The sequence below is a fragment of the Silurus aristotelis genome, assembly GCF_946808225.1.
Source record: "Silurus aristotelis genome assembly, chromosome: 17".
Lineage (NCBI taxonomy): Eukaryota > Metazoa > Chordata > Actinopteri > Siluriformes > Siluridae > Silurus > Silurus aristotelis.
This window is the reverse complement of record NC_139590.1, coordinates 11,181,239-11,199,176: the sequence shown is the minus strand read 5'-3', so window position 1 is coordinate 11,199,176 and position 17,938 is coordinate 11,181,239. Positions and strand designations below refer to the sequence as shown.

The window sequence follows — 17,938 nt, the reverse complement described above, 5'->3', positions numbered from 1 at the left end:
AGTGCGGAACTGCTGAGGATCACAACGGACGTGATTGTAAACAAGCAAAATATGGCTTGTTTTTTTTTTTTAATGATCTGGTTTACTTCTTGTGTTTAGCATCAAATCATTATATGTAGTAGAAGTTATAAATATCGCAACAGCAACAAATACAGCACACTTTCTAATGTGTTTGTTCATTACATGGGATTTTAAATAAAAATCCGGTTAATATCATTAATAGCATTTTTTTTAATCGACGCAGGGATATTGCATAATTTAACAAACAAACTTTCTGTTTAGTCTCTTGATACACTGGTGTCTGCATAACGACGTCTTTAGTGTGAACTAACACGCTGCCAATGGAGTCTGGAGCAAGAACCATACAGGTAGCGTGGGAAGTGTGACGTAACCAGAGAGCTCTGCGTTGATTGGTCGCATGAAGTGTCATTCAATACATGGTCTCGCCAGGGTTCGCTCGCCCCGCTAGCACGCGACTGCGCTGACTAAACTCTGTTTGGACAAGTTTGTCGTGTCTCTAGTGTAGAATTGGCAGCAGGCAGAATGATGGTGCTGTCAAATTAGACACAGAAGTTGGATTGTATTTTTTTCTCTCCCGAAATCTGAAGAGTCTTTAATCAAATGTGCATACTGTGCATACGGTCGGGACTTACTTGTAAGAAGTTTTGAGTTTATATGGAATTACTGGAATTGTACCTTTGGATCTGAATATTATATTATATATAGATAGATACGCGAATCTGCGGGTGAAAAATGAATCATTTGTCGTTTGACGATCCGTCACTGGATAGCTTGGATCCAAGTTTATCCCTCAGTGAACCAAGTGATATTGACACAGCTTTGCTCAACGACATTGACGGTAAGAGAAGATGTTTCAATCACTTTCCTGACCTAATAGTTCATATTTTAATTTGAATCATAAAAGATTGAATGTGTTTCTGGCTTTCACAAGCCACGACAATCAGGTAGGAAAATACACGTGTTAGACAATGCAGATACAAACTGTAGGGGACTTTAACACATATTTATGATCATATGCACAGTCTGTAATTGTTTTTTGCTTGCCCTTATTTAAATGTACTATTATGTAGTTTTATGAAGGGAATAATCTTGTGCAAAAGCACCTCGTGACTGTACAATGTATTTGCAATGCACAGACGTGTATTGATGGCTGAGCCCCCACACACACCTGTACACAGAGGGTGTCTATATATTTGTCAGTTCGGAAGCACCAATAAATCAGTTGGCCTTAAGATATGAAATAAAAAAGAGAATTAAAATCTATCTTATGTAGCCATTGTTTGAGTTATAAGTTGCATTAGGAGTGACCACGCCCCCACGAACTTATGCGCGTGACGCCACCAGAGGTTACTTTCGTTCATTCCCCCTACTGCTTCAGGATAATGAACCGTCATGGTTCCTTATCATCGTGTCTACATCCACTTTCACGATTTTCTTGGAATATAAAATCAAGGCCAATTGCAACATTTTCCATTTTATTTAAATGCACCAATAATGAATATACCTGTGGGTAATATTTCATGATTTGCTCGTTACAGATTTATATTTTGGTATGCTTCGTTAAACATATTTTCCTATCTTTTTTTCCCCATTACGCATTTTAATGCATTAATGTTTAAAACGCTAACTGTTGCACACGATTAAGCTATATAACCGCGAATAACCTCGGTGTCCGATAGTAACCCGCTGTCGGTCGAGTTCAGCGCGGTCCCTCCTCCTCCCAGCGCGTGTGTGACTGTGCTCCTGCGATTGCGCGCTCTCTGATTGGTCGAGAGCGATCACCTCATCCAAAACAGTGGTGTACAGATTCCTGTCAGGGCTGTGCACCGACGTGTGAACGACATGCTGAATACATGCAAATATAGCACGCGTGTAGGCTATATAAATAATGCACAAATCAATGAAAAAATCTAAAGGCTTACTTAAAAGAAGCAATTATAATGTCAACTTCTCCCATGATCCCAAATACACCAAACAGACAAAATATTTTTTTGCCCTAAGGATCTTAAGATAAGTATACAAAGTAAATATGAAACTACTCTTATTATATAAATCTTATTTTGTGACTATAAATATTGGGCTACTTATATTGCCTGAGAAGGATTCTTACTTGGGGTGATAACAGACTACACGTTTATTTATTCATCATCAGTAAAAGCTTTATCATAACCAGGATCCCCCAGGATGTGTGGCAGGAATACATCCCGAAAGGGGACACCAGTTCACTGAAGGGATCCTACACACACACATTTTCCTTTCAAAATAATCCATTGTAGCCAATCACCTTCCAAATTTTGTCGAGTCAATTAGGCATTTAGTGTCATTCCATTGTCCCTCCATATACAGTACAGTACACAGTGAAACAAAACAATGTTCCTGCCAGGGCCAAGGTGCTACATATGACTACATAAAGTGACATGAAATAAAGAACTACACAAAACAAAACAAGATATTGAGACAGTAGACACAATGACACTGTAGCACCGACCAGTAAAAAGTACAGAGGATTTGTGTATGTGCAAATTGATTTTATTTATTAGCAGCTAAATTTTATATTAAGAGGTGGGGGAAATCAGAGAACAACCAAATCAACACAGGTAAAAGGGTAAACATCACTTAGACCATATAATCAGAGTTTTTACAATTGAACTGAGAGACACTGTGAGGCAGCACCATGCCACCTAAATGATGTCCTGAGGAATTAAAGGATTCTGGCTCAGAAATGGCTGCCACTACTTTAGGTGACATAAAACATGTAAGTAAAGCCCATTTCTAAAATGAGGTAAAAAAAAATAAAAACCTTAGGATACCGGCATATTGCTTTAGGGGTGAATTCTGTTAATTTACCGAGACATTTATTTTGGCATTTCTGACGCAGACCGTGTAGCTAATACATCTGTTGAAATGTAGCTTTAAATCATTTCCATGTGACTCTTCATTAAATCAAAGTTTGAGACGGAACCTGTGTTGCAAGGCACTCGAAATACCAAAGCACTTAGGCGTTCTGCATTGAACTAATCCCTCCATGGTGTATTTGTCCGATTGTGTCAGAGCTCGAGGAAGTTAATGAGCTTGGCCAGCCTGTCTCTCTGCCCTGAAAAGGAAATTTATTTCTGTGGTAATTAGCAGTTTCCTCATGCTCTCCTGTAAACCAACATACCCTGCTTCATGATCAGTGAATGATCAGCACTAGCTCTGTTTATATTTGTGCATGAATTTCACACAGAAAATTATATTGAATTTCAAAACTGATGAAGCAAACTGCATATCTTTTGATGTATAAATTTGTTTATACCTCATGTGGCCAAAGGTTTCTGGAAACCTAATTATCACAAATTTACATGTTAAACAACCAAATTCATTATGAAAACATAAATGTTAATATAGTGTTGGTCCTCTGTTGAATTGTGGCTGTGGGGATTTGTGATCCTTCAGCCTCAAGAGCATTAGTGAGGTTAGGCACTAATGCCTATTTTGCAAGGTCTGGGATGCACTCAGTGTTTCAGTTTCAGTTGATGTCAGGGATTTGTGAAGTATGCTTATGTTCAGCATGCAAAGGCATTCCAAATAAACTTGTGCTTCCAACTTTGTGGCAAAAGTGTAAGAAAGGCCTGCAAATGGTTAATATTGTTAGGTGTCTTCAAACCTTTGACTAAACAGAATTATATATTTTTTTGTAGTCTCAGTTTAATGTTGTAATATGTATGATAATATAATTTCTTATTGCATATTTTTTACTCTCCCAGACATGCTGCAGCTCATCCACACCCAAGAGATGGAGTTCAACTTGTTTGATCACACCTCCTTTCCACCACCAACAGCTCCAACGCATGATCTTTCAGCGCTGGCTCCTTCCAGCTTGGCTCCCACTCCTTGCAGTTCCTCTACCACCTCCTCCACCTCATCCATCCTGACCAACAGCCCACATCTGGATGCCCTGCTGGGTCCCCCTGTCAACCGCAACTCTTCCACCCCAGACAAGTCTTTCCAAGCCCCAAACTTTCAGCAAACTCCCTCCACCCAGGTGACCTCTACACCTGTGACCCCAAGCCAAGTAAAGCAGCCCAATACTCAAACAGCTCAACCTGTGCTTCATCTGCCAAGCCAGGCTCCCCAAAGCCCTACGTTCTCCGCAAGCCCCCAGCAACCTGGGCCCAACTACGCAAGTCAGAATGGATACACTGGTGTGTATGTTTAAGCATTAACCTTAAGAGGTTGTAGTAAAAAAAGAAGATAAGATCAATTATCATGCCAGGTCAAGTTACATCATCATGCAGCATTACTCATCATCAAATCAAGCAAATAAAGCTTTTAAGCATCAATAAGTGTACCAATAAGGGCTGCAATACAATACAAGACCATATTATTCAGTTTAAAGACATAAGCAATGTCCTCCTTACTGAAGAATTAGGTGCATGACACTTCTTCCTTATACTTAGCAGTGTTGTTTTGCAGTGAAGGTGACAAGAATTTTGATGTTTGTCTAGTATGCACTTACCATTTATCTTCACACTTATCTCTACTACCGTGTTGGACCTTCTTGTGTCAGTTGAAATAAGTTTGTAATTGCCATTTAGGTGTTCAGTTCCTCTTATTTTAATTTTTTTTCTTTTGTATACTGTGGGTGTAAAATATTATAATTACAAATACTATATATAATGTGTGTATATATAAAATTAGACCAAGCTTTCATTAGACCAAGCTTTCTTATCAAGTTCTAAATAAAAACAACTTGTTTATTTTACATTAAGAATATACACACATTTTAAAGGGGGTTTGTTCTTAATGTAAAATAAACAAGAGGTTGTTTTTATTTAGAACTTGATAAGGAAGCTAAGCTTATTGCAGATCATTAGGTCTATATAGTACTTATTTCATAGTGTTACTGTCTTTAAAAAATACCTTCCATGAGTAGCTGTGTGCAAACTTTCTACTGGCTTGTCCTTTACATGTATTACATGTGCTAAACAGTCACTTTTTTAATACATTAGTTATAACGATGAATCACTGAGTTGTCGATGTTTGGGTCAACCATGTGATACAACGCTGTGTCACAAAGCAAGGCAGGTGGAGTGGCCCTTTGCTCCATATTGTTATCAAGCCATTATGTTTAGCTCTCAGACCATCAGTGTATTGCCCTCTGTGCACCTGTCTGTGCATCTTTGGAAGTCTGCTAATAAGCAGGTCAAATTCAATCTCACTATGGGAAAGTGGTACAATCAGCATGGGGTCAAGGTGCACAGACACGTAGTTCATTTGTAATCTGAGTCATTCTTGTAGTTGATAGGACTGACTCTGAGGTAAATGTAAAGTTGAAGACTTTAATTGTGTGCATATTAGGCCTTAAATCACCAGACATTATCAGTATATTCTTTTTTTCTAATTACTTGAATTCATTAATTATTTACTGAGCCTGGGTATCAAATTAATGAGGTCTTTAAGAAAAAAGTGCATTGATTCTTGATCCTGAATATACCTTGTTTCTATGTAGCTTGTTTACATGTTTTTTTTACAATGTTTAATTAAAAGTATTTAATTAAATGACATGATCGTTTACTTAGTTGCTACATATATTTTAACTTTCGGGCTCAGCTAAGGGCTTCTTAACATTCCTAGTATTCATTTACCAGCTGTTCTTAATAAAAGCCACATGGTATTTTGTTGCGATTCAGTGCTGTATGTGGCTTTAAATTGTACACTCCCCGTTTATGAACACCTGGACTTGGGTGTTATTGCAGTTTAATCACTTATTGTTGCAGACCAAACAATATTTTACAGAATAGCAATTGAAGAAGGAAAGAACTTTGTGAAATTAATTAGACAGTCTCTCTCAAATCCTAATGGGACTGTAAGTAAGTGCTTTATTAAAAGGGTAAAATTGCTAGGCCCAAGGATAAGATATTCACACACATTGCTAAGTGCATAAGTCGAGTGATGGAGATTTTGGTGTTTGGCCAGTTAGGCTATGTGAGCTCTTTAAGTAGTTATAATGGAAGCAATGGAAGCTGCAAAGTAAATCTACATTTTGTAGTACAGCTAAACGATATCCAAAAAATATAATGTAATCTTACAAATCTTCCAACTGAGGCTGAGGTGAAAACAACCTGACTATTGATTTGTGAAATAAAAACGCTAATTGAATATTAAATCAAACATGATTTTTCTGTTTGTTTTACAGGTAATATTAATCATTTGGTGTTAATTAATACATTTAATATTTATTTGCAGTAATCCCTAAGCAGGGCTCTACCCAGCCCATGACCAGTGTTGTCAGCTCTCCACCAAGTGTTCAGCCAGTAGCCATCCAGGCTCAGGTCCAGAGTCTTTCCACATCTTCCATCCTCACAACCTCCTCCAGTCCTCCAACACAGACTCATGTTCAGCAAGTCCCTGTAAGTGTGAACAAATGTACATGCTATAACTTTTTGAGTTCTGTATTTTACCATGTGATTAGTATTGAGTTGTCTGTGCTTTAGGTCTTGTTGCAGCCTCAGTTCATCAAGGCAGAATCTCTTCTCCTCACCACCCTGAAGCCGGACATGTCCATGGTGACTACAGTAGCCTCTCCATGCATCACCTCTCTGGCTACTTCCACGGCTTCAATGCAGGGCACCTCACTGCAGGTAGTGCTCCTGATCTTTCATCCAGTTTCTAACACATGACAGTGAAAGCTAACAGCGTTTTGTAGCATTTGTATGCGAAAGCTTTGGGTCGATATTGCAATCCAGAAGTCGTCTATCACACTTTCTAGAAGCTTTATTAGATTATAACACTTTCCTTCCTTTAAGCATAAATAATTAAGTTCTCCAAATGCATATTTTATTATATTTATTATGTTTTAAAATAAATGTTGTAGTGAAGGGTAATATATTTTTAGTGGTGCTCGAAAAGCATTATTAAAATGAATTATAGCAAATTGTACAATATCTTATCAATGCATAATAACATGTTAATGGTACACGCAACAATGAACAGTTTATTGCTGTATGTAGAGTGACACTTGCTTTTTTTTTTTTGTGTTGTTTTTTTCCGGTCTGTTTCAGGCTCTGATGAGCGGCGGGACTATCCTGACCACGGTGCCAGTCATGGTGGACACAGAGAAGCTGCCCATTAACCGTATAGCCATCAGTGGCAAGCCAGGTATGCAGGTCCAAAAGGGTGAGAAGCGCACAGCACACAACGCAATCGAAAAGCGATACCGCTCCTCCATCAACGACAAGATCCTCGAACTCAAAGACCTGGTGGCCGGCACAGAGGCTAAGGTCTGCTTTCTTCTGCCTTATTTTCTGTTCAAGTACAAGGTGTATAATGTCATTCTTCTGATGTTTGGGCTTCAGTAGGAGATTAAATGTGTCTTCCTGTGTTTCAGCTGAATAAATCTGCCGTGTTGAGGAAAGCCATTGACTATATCCGCCACCTGCAGCAGTCAAACCAGAAACTAAAGCAGGAGAACATGGCTCTCAAAATGGCCAACCAAAAGAACAGTGAGTCCATCGAAGTACCCTGCATGTATTTCAGTAATGCTTCAAACATCTCTAGTTGCATCAGCAGATCTTTATTTAGACTTTGTGTAAAAAAAAAAAATTTAGCAGCTTATAAATAGCTTTGTAATTTCGCACCAGTCTTGTGCATTCTATTAGCAATAAAAAGTGAGATGCAAATATTAGCAAAATTTTTTTTTTAAATGTACAGTATATAGCCTGTCAAAAAACATGTTCGAATAGTATGTAATTTATTTCATGCATTAAAATGTAGCCAGCTATTGGGGAAATCTCCATCAGTTAATGAGGATTCACTTCAAAGGATTACATTTTGATCCACAAACATAAGAGACATGCCAATGGAAGTGATGCGTTTAACGTTTTGATGTTGAAGATGCAGGAACATTTGTTGGTGTTTGTAAAAGTTTTTTTTTATTGTAACATTTCTAATCTTTGTTTACCTTTTAAATTTCTTGTCCTATAGCAGCTGTTGAAGGTAGACAACTGCTTATTTAGGATATCTGTTGTAACTGGTGGTTCTGTGTTTGTGTGTAGAGTCTCTAAAAGACCTGGTTGCCATGGAGGTGGACGTGAAGACCGAACTTCCTACTCCTCCAGCCTCCGACGCCGGCTCACCCGAACCCAGTGGCTCCTTTTCCCACTGCAGCAGCGACTCAGAGCCTGACAGTCCCATGGTAGAGGAAAGCAAGGTAGCATGTCTGTTGAGGTTTTTAGTCTTGTACACAAAAAATTTTCCATCTGAAAGAGAATCTTTGGTTTGGAAAATGGGTTGTTTTTAAACCATGTTGATTATGCCAAAGTTTTCAGATTAACAGTGGTGCCTGAAGGAATAACAATAGAGTGATGAATATGTTTTTTTTCACAGCCCATGTCCAGTGCAGAGAAGACTGCTGGAGGGATGCTGGACCGCTCACGGATGGCTCTGTGTGCCTTTACCCTCCTTTTCCTTTCCTTCAACCCGCTGGCATCTCTGGTGTGTGGGAGCCAAAGTAGAGCTGAAGAGCCTGTTCTTCCAGGCCACTCAGGAACTGGCAGGACCATGCTTGGATTTGATAACGCAGGTGCTGCCACGTGTAACTAACATGATGAAAACTGATACCTTTTTATTTACTGTTTTAATATCTGTCAGGCTTTTGCAAGAGTACAGACATCTTCACTTTGACATGCAATGTCCGCGCTTACGGAGTTTGTGTTCTGCAGCTGATTCGTGGGGCTGGATGGACTGGATGCTGCCCACTCTTTTGGTGTGGCTTCTTAATGGTGTTCTGGTAGCTGGAGTTTTGGTCAAGCTGTTGGTGTATGGAGAGCCCATCACTAGACCACACTCTGAATCCTCTGTCCTCTTTTGGAGACACCGCAAACAGGCTGACCTTGACCTGGCCAGAGTAAGCATTTTGCGCGCACACACACATACACACACACACACACACATTATATAGGTAATATAGGTATATATTTGAATTCTCATTATAATTACTATACCCCGCATATCAGCCACTTATCACAATTTTCAATGTCGTTCACTTTCTTTTCCATGCAGGGAGATTTTGCCCAGGCCTCTCAGAACCTCTGGACATGTCTGAAGGCCCTTGGTCGTCCTCTGCCCACCTCTCAGCTGGACTTGGCGTGTGCTGTGCTCTGGTCTACCCTGCGTCTGTGGCTGCAGAGGCTTTGGGTGGGTCGCTGGCTGGCCTGCAGGGCTGGAGCTCTGCGTGCAGATCGCCCCCTACAGGAGGATGCACGCAAGAGCAGCCGTGATGCTGCTCTCGTTTATCACCGCCTGCATCAGCTGCACATGACCGGTGAGAGAGTGTTTTAGCACACAGCTGATAAACTGTTATATTCATGCAGGTGCTGCTGAGACTGAATGCTTTCTGTGTGTCTGTAGGAAAGCTGGGTGGCAGCCACTTGTTCGCAGTGCACATGGCACTGAGTGCGGTGAATCTAGCCGAGTGTGCTGGAGACTGTCTGTCTGTTGCCACATTGGCCGAGATCTATGTCTCTGCTGCCCTGAGAGTCAAAACCAGTTTGCCCCGTCTGCTGCACATTACCTCTGTAAGAACACGCTTTCACGCTTTTATATATGTGCATAGTCTCACTCTCATATCTCCTGTCTTATTTCGTTTTCTCTCACTTTAGGCTTGTGCACAAAATCTATCACTGTCTATATATCTGTCATTTTTCCAATACTAGGACTCTCTCTATTTGTGGGTCTCTCACTTGCTTAAACTTTGTCCCTGTTTCTCCCTCTGTGCTTGTCTGTCTCTTTATTACCCTGTTTGTCGGCCTTGCTGTCTTTCACTATCTCTTTAAACTCTCTCTCACTTACACGTCGACACAATTTTTTTTCCAGTTTGTGTCTGCCTACCTGTCTGTATTGATCACTGTTACACTTTTTTGTTCCTTTTTGTCCATCTGTCTTTCTCTCTCACAGTCTGATTCTGTCTGTCCTTTTGCCTCTTTGTGTATGTCTGTCTGTGTTAACATGTAGATTAATCATCATTAATAATCAAGTTAAATAATAAACGCACAAAGCTATGAATTTGCATTTTTATCGGATTTACCGTAGATCTGGACCTACCAAGGCATCCAGGGACTTTATTTGGTTAAAATAGTGGATATGTTATTGAATAGAGAATAGATCACTACTGAATTCTAATAAATTCTAATCACCAAATACAAGACAGTTTCATCTCAGTACTTTGCCTTTTGTGCATACGCAGAATAATCGCAAAACAAACTGACCAAGGTCTCAAAACGAACTTGAAGTTAAATTCGTGATGCCGATGCACATAGGACTTTGAAACGTAATGTGACATGTGGACGCATTTGGTTAGGATTGTGTCTCAAATATGTAAACAGACTGCGAGGTTAAGGGTACATGTGCACCGTGCATTCAGTATCAGGAATTACAGCAAATTCATTTGTATTGACACACCGACACACAGTGTACACAGCCTGTGGGACATTCACATGCTGGCACAGTTGATTTGTCTCTCTCTTTTTCTCGCTCCCCGTCTATGACTGTCTATGTCTCCTTTTGTACCTCTCTGTAGCGTGGCTTTCTGAGTCGAGCTCGACAGGCCTGTCTGTCCCCCAGTGGCAGTGTTCCTCCTACCATGCAGTGGCTATGCCACCCTCTGGGTCATCGCTTCTTTGTGGATGGCGATTGGTCTGTACGCAGCACCCCTAAAGAGAGCATCTATAGCCAGGCTGGAAACACAGGTGCAACCTTTGTATTTCATCATACACTGAAAACAATGTATCTTTAACTCAGCAGGGCATTATGAGGAGTGCACATATTGTATAAAGGCTCACAATTTGTTTTTTATCCTGTGTTTGATTTCAGTGGATCCTCTGGCTCAGGTGACTCAAGCTTTCAGGGAGCACCTACTGGAGAAGGCTCTGTACTGCGTCGCTCAGCCTCGTGGAGACAAAAGCCCCAACGAGGGACAAGGGTGAGTAACTCCTAACTCTCTCCAATCCAGACTCCAGAGGTTTACTCCAGACTCATTGCTTCTCTAAAGTCTATCTAAACAAATGACTTTGTTTATATTTTTATAATATTCTGTCTGGTACAAATATTCAAGGATTAAAACCTATTCAAGTCAAACTAGTGTTTACATACTATTCAGTCAAAGCTTTCTTAAAACTGGTAATGTTATATTATTAAAGAGCTGGAAAAATGCAAATATCTTGCATTTATTACCATTCTAATCAGTTTAGGGAGTTGTGCTTAAATTAAAAAGAAGAAAGATTCTGCAGAAGAAATACAGATTTGTTTGTTGATAACAATTTATTTATAAGAAGTGAATAAATTCACACCTTCTATGGTTTGTACAATATGGATACAAGAGATAATTACATTTCAAATACAATTGTAACAAATTTGTGTGTATATGCACATCTGGATAAAGGTGTGACTGCATAACCGGTTGTGGAGACTGAATTTTTGTGTGTGTATGTGTGTACAGTGAGTACTCCGATGCTCTGGAGTACCTGCAGCTGCTAAACAGCGCCTCCGATGCCGCAGGTGCTACCACACAGGCCTTCGCTATCGGCTCCAACATGGCCGCCATCGCCGGTCAGTTTCACACCAGTCATTTACAAAAAAGCCTCCAGTGGCCTGTTTAGCACTCAGGTGCATTCAACGTGTTGATTGTGTTTGCGTCTCTCTCTAGGCTGTGACCCTCACTCAAAATGGTGGTCGTCAGTTGCCGTGGTGATTATTAACTGGCTGCAGGGAGATGATGTAGCGGCAGAGAGGCTGTATCCAGCTGTGGAACATCTTCCACGCAGTCTTCAGTCAGACGAGTAAGTGCCTCACTCACTCGCATGGGTTGCATACATAATTCTTGGAGATATTGGTAAATGGAAGCTTAAGTCTGTTGGCTGATGTTGGCTGCTGTCAGAGTAGACTGACACTAATGTCTATAAATGAAATTGAAATTAATCATTTAAACATTTCTATTAATACAAATATTAATTTAGAACATTAGAAATAATTGTATATAATTTGTGGTTGTAAAATGGATTGATTAGGTTCAGAAATGGCCAAACCTCATTCAAAGCCATGATAAAATTCTCCTTATACAGTGTATGCTTATCCACACACGTTGCTTAGCAACCAAAGCTTACTGTTATCAGGCTACATTGTGTTGATGAAGTGTTTCTTGCAAAAATGATTTATAATAATAGAAATAAATCTTTCGGATTTTATCCATGCATGCTAATAAACATAGCACACCTGAGTGTATGCATTACAGTGATTTTATAATTGATGTGAATGTTGTGCAGACTTGTGCAGGATAAAATCAGTAGTTAAGCCTTTATTTTAAATCATAGTGGCCCCAGCTGTGCATACATTCAAAGGTTTTTGTTTAAAACCAGTCTGAAAGAGGAGGTCAGGAGGGAGGGAGAGAGTCGCAGTGCTTGAGAATTCATTCTCATCAGATGGCCACCATCACGTATTCTTATGTTCTGTAGAAGTCATTTGGAGTGATGCTGTGTGTCTGTGCTGCCTTGTGTTTTGCCTCCTACTGAGTGTATGACTTTTATTTATTTTTTTAATTTTTGGCAGAAGTCCACTACCAAAAGCCTGCTTGAACATGTTTAAAGCAGTGCGTGCCCTGCTGGCCAAACCAGAGAACAGACAGCTAAGCTTAAGCTACTGTGAGAAAGCAAGCAGCCTGTTCAGAGACAGCCTCAAACTGGGGCCACACTGCAGCAGCAGCACCTTAGATAAGGTACAGCCACAAACACATACACACATGTGTGCTAGGCACAAACTTAAATAACACAGGAAAAAAAAAAAAAAAAAAAAAAGGAAACAGGACACTTGCTAAATGCATGTTTGTATTTCAGTGGAGTAAAAGTTGAGAGTATGTGTACAATTAAAGGTGAACTCAAGCTTCCTTGGCCTGAGCTGTGGTGCATTGTAGTTGCATTGCATGTGACTGAAAAAAGTGCAATGTTCCTGCAGTGCAGCACAGAGCTGAGCTGCTGACAATGTAGTTCACAAATACATTTAAAAAAGGTACATTATTAATTGCATAAGTTGCATATGTATTCCCCCTTTCCACTGCACAACCTCTACATAAGTTCAAATGATGACCTAGAATTCAGTTACAGTGGTACCTTGACCTACGAGTTTAATTCGTTCCGTGGACGAGCTCGTATCTCAATTTGCTCGCACATCAAATCAATTTTCCTCATTGAAAATACTTAAAATGGCATTAATCCGTTCCAACCCTCGAAATACCACCCTGTTTTTATGTTTCATGTTATTAAATTAGGAAAATACATTTCTAAATAACAAATCTTGTATAAAAACATAATAGAAAGAGTATCTAAAGATATAATAAGGTTTTATTCAGTGTATTTACCTTGGAGATGAGACGACTTGAGCTAATGAAGGTGGGGGGGGGGGGCTGTAGAGGCTATAAGCGGAGGCGGGGGGACTCATTTTTTGCCACTCTCTCTATCACTCCTGTACACTACGTATCCATAAACCTTTACATTTTTGCTTATCTTAATTTTCACAGTTTCCGCTTTCTGGCTTCGCTTTGCCATCTAGCAGCGGCGTCTCGAGCTCGTACCTCAATTTTTTGCTCGCGTAACAAAGCAGAAAATCGACTGAGTGACCGCTCGTACCTCGGAAAACTCGTACATTAATGCACTCGTAGGTCAAGGTACCACTGTATTTAATTAATGCCAGTTTTACACACACCCACACACGGGGCCATTTAAACTCTGCTGAAATATCATTGATACATATATTGTATTAACAGCACATGTTTTAAAGTTGTTCTTGTATTATTGAGGTTAAGTTAAAGAACCATGAAGCTACTTTTGGTATAAAAGTTTACCTTTTATTTGTATATTGCTTTCCATGACACTGCTAACAAAATTGTAAGCTCCTCTCTGTTTTCTTGTCTCTTTTTTGTGCTCTGTTTTTATGGCTATAGTTGGTGCAGTTGTTACTGTGCGACCTGCTGCTGGTGACACGCACCAGTCTGTGGCGAGAGCAGCAAATATGTTCTCCCGCGTCCCCACAGCAGAGCCCGGCTTCAGCCGCTTCTCCTGCCGAGCTACAGGGCTTCCAGCAGGACCTGAGCTCTCTGCGCAAACTTGCCCACAGCTTCCGACCAGCCATGCGCAGGGTAAGAAATGCATGTGCGACTCACACTTACACAATAAACACACACACAAATACGCATATCTACTGCTGCTTCACTGCTGATAAAGGATACAGAGAGTAGGCATGTGGCCACAGCTGGACACAGTTGGAGTGGATTCCAGTGCTTGATCTGGATTTAGTGATTTAGACGCTCTCATGCTGACACGCTGGTATTTTCCTCATGCATAGCACTGAAATAGGCCACTGCTCTGAAAATCGCTGAGTGCTGGGGAGCTGTTTTTAACTACTGTAGCTTGTGTGAGAAGTGGAGTTCTGCATCAGCATTCTGGTCAAAAATAGTACTTGCACGCCGCAATTCGTCATCCTCGGATTTGTGCAAAATCTTTCTGCTTATATTTTCCGTTTTGGTCTGATTAAATATTATTAACATGCGCAACTGATATTGAAGTAAGGCATTCATGGTTGTTTCCCGAATGGGCTCCTTAGTGGCGTAACCGAGTGCTCATATATAAAGAAGAGTGTCATCAGGTGCTGAATTTTAATAACGTAAAATAGAGCTATAAAACTAATCTTTTTTTTTTTTTACTGATCAAAACGTTCCAAATGTGTTTTATGAAAATACTGTAACCTCAGTAGTGTTATTATTTCTGGTTAATGAATGGAGAAGTCATGGAGAAGTCATGGGGCCAAAATCAAACACGATGGGTTAAAAGCATGGCAAGGAAGTGGAAAAAGCCCAGAAACAGGGCTTGTAAGGTTTTGTGTTATTTTATAAAGGGCTTTTTATAGAACAGATTTAATTTGTAGTTCCTCAGCAGGAACGAAGCATCTAGGTATTGTGTTATATTGTAAAATAACCATTTTCCATTCTACTCCACTTTAATAAGGGCTGTAGCAGAGCAAAGGACAGAGAGTGCTGCTGGGGAAAGTGCTAGCTAGAAGATGAAAGCGTATGAGACAGTAGAGAGAGGAAGAGACGTGTCAGCTTCTAAAGGAAATATCAAACCCCATGGGTGTGCTGTCTTCCAGCTTGTTAAGCCCTCTCTCTCTCTCTCTCTCTCTCTCTCTCTCTCTCTCTCTCTCTCTCTCTTTCTGTTTCTCTCACCAGTTGTTTCTGCATGAAGCTACTGCCAGGCTAATGGCGGGAGCAAGTCCAACGCGCACACACCAGCTTCTGGACCGCAGTCTGCGCCGCCGTGCCACACCTGGAGGCAAAATCGGTGAGGAATCATGCGTGGGTAGATGTGTTTGCATGTTTGCTTGTTTTCAAATGCTCGTCTGCTATAGAGGTGTGTGCGGGTTTTCCAACCTTGCTCAGTCCATGCAGATGTTTACCAGAACTGAGGAAAAAAAAGGGACCCATTTACTCATCTTACTACTGAAAGAAATCTAGAGCAGATGGCAGTTTTAACCTGTGGCTATATCATAAACTCTAGGTGTAGACTGACATGAGTCTAATCTATTGGGTTCTTATGTAGTTCCTACACTTGCAATATAAAATTTTTTTAAATATTTTATATTATTATTTTATAACTGACACAACAGCCCCTATACTTTCATTATAAGCAGGAAAAGGAAGGAAAGAAGGTCAAATGCAGGTCCAGAATAACTGCACCTAGCCTGCAGATGTAGTGATGGTACTGAAATCATTCAGTGGTATTGACATTCATTCAGCTACAAATGTGATTTTTTTTTTTTTAATCCTCTGTGAAATGTATAGCTGTTTCATGCATGATTGTAATATGCATCTGTAATTAGAAATTCAGTCAGTGTCTCATGGCTCTGTGTGTGTCTCTATGTGTAGAGGAGTGTGAGACACGGCCAGGCCAGCGTGAGCAGGCAGAAGCGGCCATGTTGGCATGTTGGTATTTGCCTCCATCGTTCCTGTCGGCCCCGGGCCAGAGAGTGGGGATGTTGGCAGATGCAGCACGTACTCTCGAAAAACTCGGGGACAAACGCACGCTCCACGACTGCCAGCAGATGATCATCAAATTGGGCAGTGGGACCACAGTCGCCTCCACTTAGAGACAAAAGACTTTCAAACCCCCTACCCCTTCTTATTTTTTATATTTTATTTTTTTTCCCCCTCATCCTCCTGCACTAACACCATATCAGTCTCACATTTTCTGTGCCACATTTTCTGGCTACAGGCTTTGGCCATCATTGGTTAATCAGCTTATTTTAATAAGGCATTTTTTTCGTTCGTTGTAACTTCTTTTAATTTTCCCCCCTTTACGGCTATTATTTAAATAATTTTATAATTTAATTTGTTTGTCCTGACAAAATGCTGATACTCATTATGTTTATGGATATTCTTTACTTAAAGGTGCGGTCAGTAATTTAAATGCACAAAAAAATTGTGAGAATTGGCGAAGTTCTCTTTAGGTTTAAGGCAGCTGTCAGTGAAACATCAACTCAGAGGAGAAAGTGTCTGAAAGCTCGCTCTAAGTAGGAGGGGAATAAAAGAACAGTAGTAACGTTTCTGCTTGCCTGTCAATCCTGGAAGCTGCTTTCTAGCTATAAGCATATTTTAGGGGGAATGGTTTTCAGAGTTGAAATATTCTTCAGCTAGTTTCTCTTAAAACTATTTACAATACCTTTTAAAGTAATACTTCACAGGTAGACACTGCTAGGGCCACTGAGGCGCTCCTGTAATGAGGTGCTTTGTAAGCACCAGCTTTGTCCACTAGATGGCATTTTTATTGAGCACCATTAGACGCTTGTGAGTGGCTTTACAGGGTGATTGGACATGACATTCATATTAAACGTGTAATACCGGCTTTCCACACACAGAAGAATCCTTGTCTCCAGTTGTAACAGTATAGTATTGTATGTACACGTGTGTGCATGTTTCTGTCTAAAGCAGCGTCTCAGACCCATGTTGAGTCTACTGGTTTGGTCCAACATGTCCAGGTGACTCAGCTGCATGGAAATCAAGGATTAATCTGTGTGCATGGAGCTTGGTGTTAGAGGAGATGAAGAGTGTAATGACATTTTCCTTTTCATTACATTTGTACAGATATTTTCCTTTTCATTACATTTGTACAGATATTTCTAATATGCACTACCCTTACTGGGGCTGACTTCGACATGATTTAAGAGCATAAACAGCTTTACAAGGTTTCTTCTCTTGTAGCGTTTTCCTTGTATATATTTTTAAAGATGTGTATTTATAATTTTGTGTAAAGATGTGGGTGGACAGTATTTTCAAGAAACAGAGAAAAGGGGACAACTTGGATGTTTCAACTTGGAAGGTACACAGTGCTCAAGCAAACAAACAACAAATTATGGGTTCAAATAATGGTCTTCCACAGATAAGTGGAAAGTCATCTACAGGGTGCTAATTCTCAAAGAGACTTGTCTGTTTGCACTATGGAGAGAGGTGATGGTTACTTTTTGAAGCTCCTGAACGAACATGGTGATCACAAGAAATATCTGAACCAGTTCGTTTTTGTCACGGTTCACCTTCATTCTGACCCTAATCCAAAACCAGGATTTTTTTAGATGAGGCAGTTCTTTGAGAGAGCCCCATCTGCTTTCCACTTTTAGCCACTGTAATGCTTTAAGTGTTTTTTGTTAGATTTACAGTCAAGTTCCTGAGGTTTTACTATCAATGGCAGACTCATGACCTGTATGCTCTTCAGTGTGTAGTGTTCATAGTCAAAATCTTTACAAGAAATGTTTGAACAGACTGTCCAATTTGTCAGCCCTTTGATTTATTCATGAGAATGTAAATAAAAGTTGTTTTGTAACGTATGATCTTTTGCGAGTTTGT

The 17,938-nt window shown here is 40.1% G+C and overlaps 1 protein-coding gene across 1 annotated transcript; it reads left to right on the top strand.

The window, feature by feature from the left end:
• srebf1 (sterol regulatory element binding transcription factor 1) lies at nt 1–17,919 on the top strand. The gene is made up of 19 exons (XM_083566624.1): nt 1–859; nt 3,768–4,205; nt 6,250–6,413; nt 6,498–6,644; nt 7,065–7,283; nt 7,391–7,505; nt 8,058–8,212; nt 8,389–8,584; nt 8,724–8,908; nt 9,064–9,325; nt 9,412–9,578; nt 10,580–10,748; nt 10,873–10,981; nt 11,498–11,607; nt 11,705–11,837; nt 12,604–12,769; nt 13,991–14,185; nt 15,272–15,383; nt 15,968–17,919. The coding sequence occupies exons 1-19, from the start codon at nt 754–756 to the stop codon at nt 16,186–16,188; spliced, it is 3,369 nt and encodes a 1,122-aa protein (XP_083422750.1). The 5' UTR covers nt 1–753; the 3' UTR covers nt 16,189–17,919.
• Nucleotides 17,920–17,938: the final 19 nt, after the last annotated feature.

Bases quoted from the DNA above. Each gene is read 5' to 3' on its own strand.
- srebf1 (XM_083566624.1), top strand. From the start codon at position 754: ATGAATCATTTGTCGTTTGACGATCCGTCACTGGATAGCTTGGATCCA. The intron at 6,414-6,497 runs GTAAGTGTGAAC...TCTGTGCTTTAG, and splicing joins CTCATGTTCAGCAAGTCCCT to GTCTTGTTGCAGCCTCAGTT. The intron at 11,608-11,704 runs GTCAGTTTCACA...GTCTCTCTCTAG, and splicing joins CAACATGGCCGCCATCGCCG to GCTGTGACCCTCACTCAAAA.